Source organism: Vanessa atalanta, chromosome 14, assembly GCF_905147765.1.
Source record: "Vanessa atalanta chromosome 14, ilVanAtal1.2, whole genome shotgun sequence".
NCBI lineage: Eukaryota > Metazoa > Arthropoda > Insecta > Lepidoptera > Nymphalidae > Vanessa > Vanessa atalanta.
This window is the reverse complement of record NC_061884.1, coordinates 4904045-4919153: the sequence shown is the minus strand read 5'-3', so window position 1 is coordinate 4919153 and position 15109 is coordinate 4904045. Positions and strand designations below refer to the sequence as shown.

The 15109-nt window shown below is 29.0% G+C and overlaps 3 protein-coding genes across 4 annotated transcripts in view; 1 reads left to right on the top strand and 2 right to left on the bottom strand.

Moving 5' to 3' along the window:
* The window catches only part of LOC125068642 (apoptosis-stimulating of p53 protein 1), a 237704-nt gene extending 231461 nt beyond the window's left edge, over nt 1-6243 (bottom strand). Inside the window, exon 1 of the mRNA XM_047677896.1 lies at nt 5903-6243. The gene's annotated coding sequence lies outside the window, so the exon portion shown is untranslated. The remainder of the gene's footprint in view (nt 1-5902) is intronic.
* An 851-nt stretch (nt 6244-7094) lies between these two features.
* Nucleotides 7095-13048, bottom strand: LOC125068895 (inositol-tetrakisphosphate 1-kinase-like). 2 transcript variants are annotated; one of them, XM_047678262.1, is made up of 5 exons: nt 12622-13048; nt 12344-12442; nt 11987-12084; nt 11267-11566; nt 7095-10970 (listed from the first exon to the last, which is right to left on the bottom strand). In XM_047678262.1, the coding sequence occupies exons 1-5, from the start codon at nt 12742-12744 to the stop codon at nt 10490-10492; spliced, it is 1101 nt and encodes a 366-aa protein (XP_047534218.1). In that variant the 5' UTR covers nt 12745-13048; the 3' UTR covers nt 7095-10489. The 2 variants fall into 2 exon arrangements, with proteins under 2 accessions (XP_047534218.1, XP_047534219.1); XM_047678263.1 differs by having other exon boundaries at nt 12344-12438; nt 12622-12684.
* Nucleotides 13049-13580: 532 nt separating this feature from the next.
* On the top strand, nt 13581-15071 carry LOC125068748. The gene is made up of 4 exons (XM_047678051.1): nt 13581-13960; nt 14043-14308; nt 14437-14568; nt 14645-15071. Exons 1-4 carry the CDS (start codon nt 13843-13845, stop codon nt 15068-15070), a joined length of 942 nt encoding a protein of 313 aa, XP_047534007.1. The 5' UTR covers nt 13581-13842; the 3' UTR covers nt 15071.
* Nucleotides 15072-15109: the final 38 nt, after the last annotated feature.

The following is a 15109-nucleotide window of genomic DNA, read 5'->3' as shown; positions in this document are numbered from 1 at the left end:
TATATATCACGTATTTAAAATACCCATTGCAAATATGAGTAGATTTTTTTTATGAAATAATTACTTTATCTTGGTTTACTCGAGTTACTTCAGTAAGCTCAGCATAATTAACGCACGACTATTTGACAAGTACGAGTAATATTTTAACTATAATAATTTAACGAGAGCAATTATTCTTTACTATACTCCGCACTATAATCAGAAGGTGAAACGTGATCTTTTCAAGCTTGCGTCAGTATCAGGTAAATTGCCAACATTAAAGGAAATCATGTACAACATCAAGGATTCATTATATTCATGTACAAACTGCACCCCACCTCATTATATTATTTGTCAAAATTGCAAGCCACTTTCTTCCTTATTATTCAACTATATTCTAATAGATGAAGTTGCATTGTTGATAAATGGATTTGGTTTTAGTTGGGTTTCTAAGTTTCACTATCTATATTAAATGAAAGTTTAAGATTGGAGATATAGCGTTGATCGCTGCTGCGGATACAACAGGAATAACTAGGCAACCGACCAATGTTTTACAAGTCATTGCGGGTGACTACACATTTAGTATTCTGTCACTTAAACAAATTAGTAACTAATGTCCAATAGATTTTTTAGTAAACAATAAACCTACCTACTCATATGAGATATCAAATGCTGACGAAAAGGTAGGAAAAACTATTAAATTATTTTACAAAATCATGCGAAGGAAATGCTGACTCACGAAACAATCCTAAGCACGAGGTGACGTTTGCATTGTTATAGGGGATCGCGTCTGTCCGTCACTCTGTCAGCGCTAAGAGATGAACAAATTGTCGTCCAGCAGCCTTGACCTGTCAGAACAACTAAAGACCTTGTTGAAACGAGTTTTGGAAACAGATTATTGTGTATCTACGCAACATATATTAATAGGTTAATACAATTATTATGGCTTTTTAGGTGAATTAATTTTGTTTTAAATATACAGAAGAATATATTTAATATCTAGCCATAAATGCCAGCAATTACCTGATAGTGTTAAAACTAAATTTTAATTTATCTATATAACAAGGGGATAGGCATGATGATATCCAAAATGTAAGGCTATTCGTTCACTTTCGTATTATATCTTTTCTCGATATACCATCACCTATGACACTTCAAGTGTTACGTGTTATTCTACGTCATACTGACAATGCCAGTATATGCGATAAAAATTACATAAATCCTAATTAAAGTTTTTGATGCTTCGACATATCTATAGATATTAAAAAAAAACAATTGCAGAATTTACTTTTGAATTTAAATTTATTAAAAGAGAAGAATACATACTTAAGTATTTAAAAAAAATATCACATAACATTATTGTCCAAAAAAATTGCCATGTTTATTCAGCAATACGTTCCGTCATTTAGCAAATGCTACCAATGGACAGTCAATATTTACACTTCCACGCTCTTGAGCCAACCTGAAAGGTGCCTCTAAACTCTACACACTCGAACATGACGATGGAAAAACTTAAAATCTTACATTACTGGATTTCTTAAAGGTATTTATAAATGTCTTCGTTTAAGACTTCTGATTCCAAATTTAAATTTAGTCTAAAGAATGAAGTTTAATGAACTTATTTTAAATTTTTTATTTTACTTTATTGGTGAGTCAAACAAATCGCAAAGCTAGAGAAAAAAAATGCATTAACAAGCGGTACATACATATAACATAATGACAGTAACGAGAACTACGTAAGCGTTTTTTTAATGAAAAATGAACTCATTTTAAACAAAAACCATTAGAATTATATTATCTTGAATATAATACAATATAAACACAAATTTTGCTATAAATTGAACAAAATTAATAAATTAAAAGAACAATAGATGTGTCATTAAGATAACATTTAAGCAATCGGACGTATAAACAAGCTTTGGTAAACTGTCCAGAGTTTATCGCTCCGAGTAAAGTTAAAACAGATACATGCAAAAGCAAATTAAGAGTTCATATACCTGTGACTCATAAATCTTTTCTTAATTCTATAAGTCATTCAACTGTACTAAAAAATAATATATTTGGAAAAGAAAACAATTGTTTAAGTTTTCATAGAGATTATTCACTTAAACTTGATAGTGATGGTCGACATTTCGAAATAAAAACTTGGCTGTGTAGTCTAATTAACTAAATTATTAAAATAAAATATATGTATATATTAGGTTTCCATATCAGCTTATAACCAAGATTGAATTACGATACTTTTACAGTGACAGTATATATTCTGGATCAATATACAATACACTTTTATCTTGGTGAATCAATGAGTTCCCATGGGAAATTCCAAATAACTCCATCTAGCCTCTATTTGCAAACTCCACGTGAACGAGCCACGTGAAAGTTTGAAAAAGTCTACGTGAATAATTTTTCGGACACAGTAATCAATGTGTATGGATAAACAATTCGTTAAAAGAGGGACTTTTTTTTATATCGGTAGGCGGACGAGCAAATGGGCCACCGGATGGTAAGTGGTCACCACCGCCCATAGACAATGGCGTTGTAAGAAATATTAACCATTCCTTACATCAACAATGCGCCACCAACCTTGGAAACTAAGATGTTACGTTCCAAACCAGAACACAACAATGCTGAGTACTGCTGTTTGGCGGTAGAATATCTAACTAGACGTAAGAACGATATCGTGTTAATTTTATTTATAAGTTTACAATTTATAAGTATTTATATATTAATTTAGGTTCGATCGCTTTTAGCCAAAAATTTACAATACATCAAAGAATAATAAACAATTTTTGAAATTCAGTAGTTCTTACCTTTTCCTTGCTCTCATTGCATCTCAGAATCAAATATCGATCTCGATTAAGTACTTACTCTCTTTGTAAGATTGACGATATCTTCCATTTGATTAAGCTTACCGACGTTTAACTTGATAAAATATTCTTGTGTCAATTTTTCTTCTTTATTAAATATGATTCTTTGATTATTATCAACAAACTGTACTATACTACTGGCTTTCGATCTTAATCTAAGAATTTTTGGTTTGATTGGATATTAGTTTCAATCGTAAATGTTTGAGGTTTATGAGTTAATGATAATTGATAAAAGGAAAAATCTGTTGTGCTATTTTGGTAGCAGGTTGGTTGATCAGGAATTTGACGTAACTGTAATATGAATAAAAAAACAATTATCATTTATAGTAGCGATTAGCAACATTTGAAAAAGCAATATAAATTAAACAGCCAAAAAATTTTGACAAATATGGATATATTTCCGTGACAAAAGAGAAATAAAAGAGTTCAGATCGGAACGACTAAGTAGGTATAATTTCGGGCCTAGAAAAATCTGCTTCTTAATATATACTTCTATATCTAATAATATAAATGCGAAATTCTGTTTATCTGTTACGCTTTCATGGTTACATAACTGAACCAATTTTGATGAAATTAGGTACTAGCGAGCTCCAACCCCAGGGATGTATGCTAATAAATTTGGGGCCGAAGAGTTGTATGCAAATTCTAAAGTTTTCAAGGTAAAAATATACACATTGATATATAGGCTATTGGAAAATCCTATTTGATGTAAATATTTAACAAATTATAATAATTAAATATATCGGCAATTCAGAATTTTGAATTGAAAATTAAATAATGAATTGAATATAGAATTTTTAATTGAAAATTGAGGCCAACTAATAGTTCGTCATTGCCGCTGACATGTCATTTAAATATTGCTCAATTTTACCTGGTAGTTCTACATCATGTGATATAATTACAGCACAGTAATTAAAATATAATAGCGTGTTATATAAGTCAAACAATTGTCATATTTATAATTATTATGCCAATAAACTATGGGAAGTCAGTGGGAAAATTAGATACTTATATGAAAACAAACACTGCGATCAAATGGGGCGGATGCATGTTCGAATCCGGTCTGGGCTACCACGAGTCCTCGGCAATCTCGTCTACGCAATTGCTCGAGAAAAAGTGTAGAAAGAGCACCTACCGTGCGGAACGTCCGATCCTATTAGAGAAACGGCCGACAGCCAAACTAGTTTTACTTTACAGTTACGAGACGAGACGATTTGATTCTGCGACGATACTTAGCCGAAGGTCGCGGAAACTCGAGCGGGACTAATTTACAATTTGTTCAGCAAGTTGACAACAAGTTCAATATCGATCAGAGGATCGAAGATAAAATATATAACTCACTTACCGCTGGATACTTCGAAATGTATTTATTGATTGAAATAATCGCATGTCACAAGGTTTTTTTATTTTGGACTATTGGGCTATTTTTTATTTTCTTGCCTCAATTAATGCCGAAATCATGACTAGTTCTACTGTTATTAAATATTTTAATTACTTTTCTGCGCGGCCTACATCAACAATTCAAACAGACCGTATAGATAATTATTATACATTGAAAACATTAAATTAAATTGTTATATATAATAAAAAAATTATGCTAAAGTATTATTTTAAAATGTGACTGAATCGCCTTTCTTTCAAAATATAAACAATTCCAACCATTAATAAGCTTAATTAATTAATTTACCCATTTAATTTAAAGGTGTTTAAAATGTAATCAAATTATTGTTATTAAAAAAAACAATAAACAAATTGAAAATATCTTAATGGAGTGGAATCGTAAAAATAAATCGGACGTGCGGTTAGGATTATAGGCCACTACGTTTTGGGTATTACAACCAACGAGTGATTTAGTATAAGTAGAGTTAGCTAAAAAACAATACCTTCTATTGTTTGTACAACGTGCATCAGTACCAGTAGTATGGCTGACCTAGAGTAATTAGAGGCACAAGGGACATGACATCTTTAATCCCGTATTCGCAGCCCGTTGATATTGGATGTCAGCGTCTATGAGAGAAGGTGACTATGGCCGGTCCGACCGGAGGGTCCATTTGTTTGTCAGCCTTCCTAATATAAATTAAAATAAGGGATATTTCCTCTGAGTGATTGCTTGATACGAGTAAGCGGAATTATTGTAATTGATTTTTGTAATTTTAATTGATGAATACAATCAAAAATTTTCGAAAAACATCACAATCCGAAGTTAAAACGAGTCTTAGTAATTAAATTACCGATAAGAATACTTAAAACGTTCTGTAACATTTCTTTGGGCATCTTATTACAATAAAAACATAACAGGTAGAATACATTTATTTTATTTATTTTAAAGGAGTAAAAATCGTAAAATTAAGATGTATCTTAATACATGAACAGCTTAAATAAAATGCAGAATAAATGTTTAAATTGAGTCGTCTCGAATGGGAAAGATATGTAAACAATAAAATTGAAATAAACTTGTATAGATGCTGCCATAAAATAATCTAGTGCAACGTTTATTTAATGACCTTATCTGCATATCAATGAAACGGCATTTAAATTCTCACGTTTTATTGTTCCAAAAATTGGTAAAGAATATTTATGTTTACGGAAATTAACGAGGCTCGTATAGTCGTATACTTGTTTTAATCTCCTAAGGTAATGCAATTGCTACTGAGAAGATATTATGTGTAACGTTAACCAAATGTATAACAAAAGCGAATTTAATTATTTTACGTAACGTAAGTTAAACTATCTAGGGGTCATGAAAGGGCTTAGGTGCCTAAGTCAAAAACTGGGTTAGAAATAGTACCTAGGTACTGCAATAGTTTTAATTGATTGAAATTTAAATGTAGTGATACAATTGTTGTACCAATAGAGAACAAAGGCAAATATTTAACAATTTTTTTACCTAATTTCTCTTTAAATGTGTAATCTTACTCAATATGTCAATCAATATCGCATTAAGTACCTACTATTTAGTATGCTTTATATACAGATTTTAACCAAGTTTTATGTTCATTATTGTAAGTTAAAATTTTAACAACTTGTTGAGTGTTTACATACGAAATTACACTAACCTGTTCGGGTAGTAATTAACACCGAAAAATCCAATTAGCGCATCACTACACGACACAACTCGTATTCTTCGATACACTATATCATCAAATTAACAAACCAACGAAACCGCAACAAAGTCGTAAAGAACACAATATTCGTTATACACTATCGATCAATCTAATTTTAAATTCACATGTCACCAAGATCGAACATACTGACGTATTTTTATAATTAAAAAATATATATTTCATTTGACATTTTGTATTTCCCTGTTTCCTAACATGCGACATTTAAAAATCGAACGACGTTATTCGTAGCGCGAAAACAGACGAAAGTGCGCGCGCGACTCACGTGCATTGGCCGCATGTGCCGACAGCTGACTGAATCGCAATTCGGAACAACGCCGCAACAATAATTACACGGTTCCAATTTTTCTATCTATATTACACACCGTTAACCGCCAAAGAATCAGTTTCTTGCTTTTTAATATGGATTAACTTCCTGCGTTTTCAGTACGTCGCGGGAGCACCGCGGAAGTTGCTTACCGTAATGTATAATAAATTGTACAGATTTACCTCTCGCTGCAACTAGGTGTGATTTATGCACGGAACTGTGTCGAATTAACAATTACCGCTTCTATAGTAACATCGGCTAGACAACCGTTATGAGACGAGGTGGATAAAATCACGATATTATATATTTTATGTAAAACTAATTTATAACAGTCATTCGTTATTGGTAATTAAGTGTAGACAGCCACATTCGTCTTTTTGCCGTAATGGAATTAATAGTGCTGACGGGACGCACGATTATTTTTCAAATTACCACTTATAGATTATATTAATAAAAAAAGCAATATTTACCTTTTTAACATAATGAACATCAATTAAAACCAAACAAAATCTTAAACTCTCTTAAAATCTTGAAAATAATAATCAAAATCTAATTATTAAGGTGTATTTAGTACTTTCGAGCTTTCTATCAAATAGGTTTAACTTATTCGTAATTTTCAATGAACATAGCATATTACTTTCAGAAAAAAAAAACATTTTTTCATCATTTCAGTTTAATTCATAATGTTGATGGTCTCGTTCAAATTAAATATAATCATATTGCACAAAATCTAGTTAATCCACTTTCTGTTAGCTAAATAGAAAAGTTATACAATAGTAAAGGTACCTGTGATTAAAAATAAAATACTAATAGGTTGGGATATTTATATTTCAATAACAATTCAGGTATAAAGATACATTGTTCACTTAAACTAAATCTACGAAGTAAATAGTCATATAAATCAGTCTCGCTTCGTAATACATTTCACTATTGCTTTATGGAATGATAATATCTTGAAACTTGATAATTAAATTATCAGGAAACTATAATTATTACAAATTTTGCCTACTCACACGTTTCAAATAAAACTTTTAAGTATGTATCTTTTGCTATATCTTGTATGTACCAAACTTAGACAATGTTCACAAGGTTATTCGCTTTCTGACAGATCATACAAAGTTCTGCATAAACTTGTTTTAACGCTGGCAAATTATATCACATACGGATAAATACGTTCAATTTAGTATTATTATAGTAAGTCGAGAAATGGAAAAACGATTGATGATGAGCTAAGTGTAAGATGATTTTGCGCCTAATGAATTAACTATTATGATCATTATCTACTTGGCGGTAGATCTTTGTGCAGCCTGTATGGGTAGGCCACACCCACTCATTATCTTTTCTACTACGAAACGGCAATACTTAGTATTGTTGTGTTCCGATTGAAACGGTAAGTGAACCGGTGTAACTACAGACACAGGGGACATAACATCTTAGTTCTTAAGCGCAATAACGATGTAAGGGATGTTAAATATTTCTAAGTGTTTGTCTATGACCAGTTTGTCCTATCCTATGTTCCTATCCCGGCTGCCCGCACCCGTGACTGAGCAGTTCTCCTTCAAGGAGAAGTGAAAATGTTCGCGCTGGAGTCCGGCGAGGCGAACTTCAACGTCAAAAATAACTGATCAGGTTTTGTCAATATTCTAATACATATTAAGTACATTTTTTTTTAAATAAAGTTGGCCTACCTTCTAGTAAAACATGATATAAAAATACATCATCATTCACATTTCTAAGTATCACATACCGATTAGATTTCCAATAATCTAATCGATAATCGAACTATACGTTGCTGCACAATATCACTATCTGTCAAAAAGCGAAAAAAATGCAAATACAATTAATTTAATCGCTCCTCAGAATACACCAAACTTAATTTTGTATAAAATATTTTTAAACTAGCTGTCCATCTATTATACAATTATAAACTCAAAAGCTGCTACCGGAGTCACATGAAACTTATCGCTTATGTAGATTTAAGATAAGCAAAGGGAATATATATACCCATATGTTAAATACTTTTAAAAATATAGTTACTAACACAATATCAACTTAGTTATAACAATCGTCGATATTGGTTTCTTTACTATCACTGAAACTATTATATCAAAATCATAGATCTCAAATGTCTAAGATGATGGAAACATAAAAAATGAAGCGTTGGACTCAAGTTTGATTACATTGAATTTTATTCTAATCGCATCAAATAAAAGATTCGCTTCAAAAATTTACTTTGCGATACTATAATTAGTATACAATGCCGATAATTTGTATAAATATCAGTTATTTTTAGAAAAATATTTTAATCGATAATATTAATGAGTAGAGCATGATTTTCATTTTATGTTATCCGTTTTTCAATACATGATTTATGTATGACATTTAATTTAATTAAATAATTAGTATCATTTTTTAATTCAATTATTGAGAACTTATTTATAGTTAAATAATCTTTATATCTTAAAACATTTCAAAATATTTTCAATTTCAATATATGGAGTTGTAGCTGGAAATCAAACAAAAATAAAATAATATATAGATCTCATATTTGTAGTATGTGTGATCAATATATTATATGTATACATGTACAAAAAAATAATTGCTTATAAATGCTGATATATATTATATTAAGTTATATGGCAATACACAAAATAACTTTAAGCATACCAAAAGGCACACAGATAATGCAATGTTACTGATTCTGAAGAAGACAATCTCTAAACTGTACTAATTTGACTAAGTTACTGTGATTTTGTTTCGCACTTAACATTTTTGTATAACTAATATACTTTTGTAATAAACGTAGATAATACAACGTGATCAATTTCTTAAGTAACAAACTTTAGACACAGTATTTATTTTTATAAAGTAAAAAATAGTAAATCCTAAATCTCGCTTGTAAAAAAGATTAATCGAAGATAAATCGAAACAATTAATCAATGATATAACTTTTTGTAATGTAAGGACTATTGCTGTACTTTATTTTAGTATTATATTTAATACAACTAGATAATAGTAATTTCGATGGCCTTTATGAGGCATATAAGTCAAAAATTTGTTTTTTGTAGATACATATTCCATATTAAAGAAACTTGTTAATTGAAAACATTTTAAGATATAACATTGCAAAAATCAGAGAGACTTACTTTCCAAAAATAAAACATAAACTTAATTCGGTATTTTAAAACAAAAATATGTAATTATATATAACTACAAATAAATACTAACATCACAATCAAGGTACATTCGATTAGATTACACATTCATACGCCCACAATAGAATTATGTAATTACATCAAATAAGATATTAAGATATTTATATCAATAATGAACCTTATTGATATTGGCAGTAATCTCAAAATCATCTCAAAAAGTTATCTTTAAACCAACCAATGTGTTCTATCAATATTTGATGAAATCATAACAACATTTATATAAAAAGCATGCCTTCATTTAAATCTCATTATCCTTCATTTATATTCATGTATATGGATACGCTTTTTTATTACTTTGTAGTAAATATGACCTCAAATAACTGCGAGGATACTATAATACTATGCTGTGACTCATCAGGCAGTGGTTATATTTGGTCTGATCGCCAAAACGATATTGCTGATTAATATTTATAATATTGTATAAGTGCGGTACAACATTTCTATTGGGCTTACGACAATTGTAATAAAATATGCTTATACAAATACTGTTTAAAAAAAAAAGAATAGCATTACCTCTACAAAAGGCCAAAACTGGTCATTTATATCAATATTTGTACAACGTAATGAGATTAAAAATGAGATAAATTGACAGTAATCTAAAATGCTTCAATAAAATAATATTGACTTGTTTCCATGTTAATCGTGATTTTTTTATTAAAATAGGTATATAAAAAACTATAGTTCAAATGTATCAAAAATATGTTCTGTCCAGAAATGTGAAATGAAAACCAAAAGAATCAATGAAATACATGAAACTTAGATGCTTTCTTCAATAAATAAATACTACATTATTAAAATCCAGCATTCTAAATAGATTATTGAAAAAAAATGAAACCTATGACATGATTAATGCTATTTTACATGATTATTAAATAAAAAATAGTATTACACTTCCTTACATACTTGAAAGCTGCCCTATATGTAATTCAGACCTAGCATATTTATTAAATTGCCCATGTCCCATTAAACTGATAATATTGATTCAATCATTATTTTTACCTAAATGATATTCATACCTGTTACACCATAATTATGACTACCACCTATATTAATCAAGCCATTAGGCCTGTAATTGTCACCATAGTCATCTTTTCTGCCACTACCTTCTAAACTACTATCACTATTCGAACTTCTTATAGTATCTTGAATACAATCTAATAAATGTTCAAAAAAGTTGGGAAAATTATCATAACTAGGGAATACATTAATATCAATAACAGCATGATTACCTGTTATATTGTCTATGACTACATCAAATCCCGCCAGTATTAAGCCAATCTTCTTTCTCATTACTTTGATTATATCTTTTATTTTGTCTTCATTAAGACACATTTTTATATCAGCCTTATCATTGGGGTCTAATATAGACAGTGTGGATTGGCTGTCAGCTTTACAAACTTCTCCAGTACTGTAGTATATTGGATCCAAGTCTTCAGAGGCATAGAAATTTTTAAGACTTGGTCTTTCACAAATGTGGTATCTGTAAGAACAATAAAAAGTTTTTATGCTTTAAATTTAACTGAACGTTCTATCATATATTAACATTTAAATTCATATATTTTGCAATAGTAACCGAATGATGCTGAATTAAAAGATACTTAATTTTAATTATCCATTTCTGAAGTGCCTAAAAGATAACCACAAAGCATTATGTTTTGCAAAAGTAATAAAGAAGAAACAAGAATGGTTTCATTTAAGTAAATCAAAAATTAACATTATTACATTAACATTTACAAATATTAATATTAAAAAAAAAACTAAATAAAAAGAACAAACCTGTTTCCCACTACAAACACCTTATGTAAAACTGCATTATGATTTACAAAACTTTGAACAACACAAGGTGGTTTGACTACATTGAGGCCTCTCTCATTAAATATTAGAACCATTTCATGTGCTGATTTAGATCCATGTGCTATAGTTGGTTTGCATATAACTGGAAATCGTACACCTCTTTGCCTCATAATCTCAACATTATGTTGTGTATTATTTGTTGTGAATTCTGCAAAGGCAGGTGTGAAGATACCTTGACTTTGAAATGATGACTCATTTTGCAATAATGTATAATAACAGTACCTGAAATTGCCATAACAATAATGAAAATTCTTTTATGATTATATATTGAAATATCACTAACAATACATTAGCAATCTACATAACTTGGACCAAGTAATAAGACATACACTGTTGCAGACTTTACTTTGTAATTATTTGAGAGGAACGATTGCACTACAATTTTATTTCACAAAATTTTATTAATTGATGCAACACCTTATGGCACCTCAAAGTTAGCAATATATCTTCATCATACAATGGCATTATTTATAAATATAATCTAAATTTTCCTCATGTACCAATCAATCTATTGGTGCAATCAAAATACAAATCTTTAAAGTAACTTCTAAGATTAGAGTTATCATACAAGGTTTCAATTTCAAGAAAACAAATAATCTTTTATTTTTACTATATACATTATACACATTAAATTAAAATTACCTGTTCAATAAAATCCTCACATTATCTAATGGGTCAATCACAGTTATATTAGGATGATTTGATAAATACTGCTCCACACGACTTATAATATTTGCTGCCTGGAAAATTAAAACAAATTGAATATTCAAATAAAAAGATTTAAATGATAAGGTCTGCATACAAAAAAATACAATAGTAATGTATAAAAATATGTTGTCTATTTTTATGACTCATAACATTTTTTATTAGTCACAAAATAGTTTTGCAAAACTTATTTCCTGTGTAAAGATACAATTTACTTTCAAAGTTATTTTTTTATGTCAATGCAGAGATTTGTAAACAACAGGAAATTGAAAAAGAAAAAAATGATAGATTTACCTTCATATCACCTTGATCAGCTGCTGCTATGACATCAGTTAATTTGTGCAAAAAAACATCTATTCTTCCTTGGTCTTCAAAAGCCCTCTCTAAATCTAACTGGAAATTTAAAATCTTAAATTCAATTCATTTTCAACTTACAATTTATTTTTTGATACCATCTAAACTGTTTTTTTTTTTTTAAATAAATACAAAAAGTAATGAGGCAAATGAAATATGAAATTCTAGACAATAAATTACTATACTCAAACATTTTAATGTATGACTTTATTAATTACCTTAACCAGATTATAACCGTGTAAGTTACAAGCTTTGATCAATTCCTTCCAGTTAAGTTTTTGACTCTTCTTTTCAGACATCCAGAGACCTATACTTTTACCGTAATAAATATCGTCGCTCATTTTTCTGGTAATGATTTTTCTTTTACATAAACATATTTCACTTAAGATAATTATGCATAAAATAGAAAGTTAGTATTGTTTAAATTGTTTTGAAAAAAAAAGAACGAATCAGAAGAACTGAGAAAAAAATCGTGTAATAGTTTGAAAACACACACACAAAATTAATTGAAGAACTTTAACAAGTTACTAATTTATATAAACTATAAGATAAGAAACACTGGGAACACAATACATTATATTTACAGCACTGGTTCCATAATAACAGTTATTCATTATTCATTAACTATATACATAGGTATTTAACATTTAGTATTTTAAGTATTACTATCGAGTATTGACAATTTGACAAATGACACTACGAATTCCAATTGAATGTCAAACTATTAACCACATTTTATTGACAGCTTATTTTTTTTTTTTAATTCTACGTGTAATAAATAAAACATTTAACGATGTCAATTACATTAGACTCTTTACATTTTATCTTATTTATAAATAACTTGATTACCATTATAATAAAAAAATATGACATATTAAGTATACTAGCAATTAGATTTGCAATAAGAGTATAATTTTATAATGTAATCATTACCTTGGGCTTAAGAATTAAATTTATAAAATATAAATACCAATATGTACACTGGTAAATTAGGGTTTCAGAGAAGTAATGTAATATTGATGTGAAACAGCCGCAAAAAGAAATTGTCAATATTACAAAATATAATAGACTGAACGGTATACACTATACCGATGCCTCTGGTGATATGTTGCAGCTTGCAACACCATTGTTTTGGATCTCCGAATCTAAGTGGACTAAGTGGTAAATGGACTAAATGGAAACTGGAAAGAAGAAAAAGATCACAGCATTGAGCATTTATTGAAACTTCAAAACACTAAAATATACAATAATTACAAGACTTTGTTTGTCTATATTTATACAATAAATATTATATTCAACTTAAATATTAAAATCTCAAATCTATAAATGTCCTGCGTGGACGTACTAGGAATACTTGTGTTCTTTGAAGTTTTGAATTAACCTTACTTTTGTAACAATAAAGTGTCCTGTTCAAATAATAAATTTTAACTAACAAGAAAATGTCAGACGACGGAATAACTAGTGCAAAAGGCAGAATACTAGAAATATTATCCGACCTCGATGGAACAGATTTGGCATCAATTGAAAAGTGGATATGTTCACAATCATATAAAAAAGTTAAGTACCTATCAAACAATTTAAATTTTATATACGTATCATCCTTTGTTGTTATTTATTTAATCTTCTTTTTCCTATACAGATTTAAAAAGTAAAAAGGAACTTCAAAATTCCCAGAAGTTCTTAAAAAAGATAGGAGAGTCTTTGAAGAAATTGGTACCATTTGAAGCTGAAATGCCAACTGAAATTATTGTTCCACCTGCAGTTGGTGATCAAGCTGATTGTAATAAACATAACACTTACCATATTGATGAGTTTCTTTATGATGAAGATCAAGTCGAGGTATTAGTTAATAAAGGAAAAGTCAAAAGAAATTTTTGCTTAGACTGTAACTCTCGTAATATTGAGGTAATATTTGTATTTACATTTTATATGCTCAATGCATTCCTTATGAATATTAAAAAACAGTATATATTTTTTTAATATATATAATATAACATATGTATTAATTATGTCTATTTTTATTTTACTTCCAGAAATTAACATTTATATCACATTCTATGTCTAGACAAGCATTACAATACATTTTTAAAGTCTTACTTCCTAATGACCTGGAGAGCAAAGAACTAATGGATGTTGGGTCTCGATTAGGAGCTGTATTATATGGAGTGAGTTTGGCTTTAATTTATTGTAGTGGGCTTTTAATTATTGTAATACATAATATTATAATTTCTTTTTTTGCAGGCTTATTATTTCTCCAATGTTTCAAAAATTGTGGGTGTCGAAATGAATAAAGAATGCTGTGAAGTACAAAAAAGAATAATAAATCAATATTCAATGGATGTAAATAGAATAAAAATAATTCATTCAGATGTTATGGATATAACTGACATTGTTGAATGTACAGATTTTTTCATAATCAATGTTTTAGATTTTTTTGTGGATGTAGAGAAGCATAAAAAAATGTGGTATTTCTTTCGAAAGCATATTAAACAGGGCAGTTATTTAGTAACTAATAGAAGCATGGCTGAAACTTTAAATGGTTTAAATATATTTGAAGAATTTATGGACTGGTTAACAATTTGCAAGCCCTATCAGTTAGAAAATGAAATATTTTTTGATGTTGAAGATTGCAGTGAATTATACTTATATACAATAAATAAGAAATAGAAACAAACACATAGCTGATTTATTTTAATAAAGCAATAC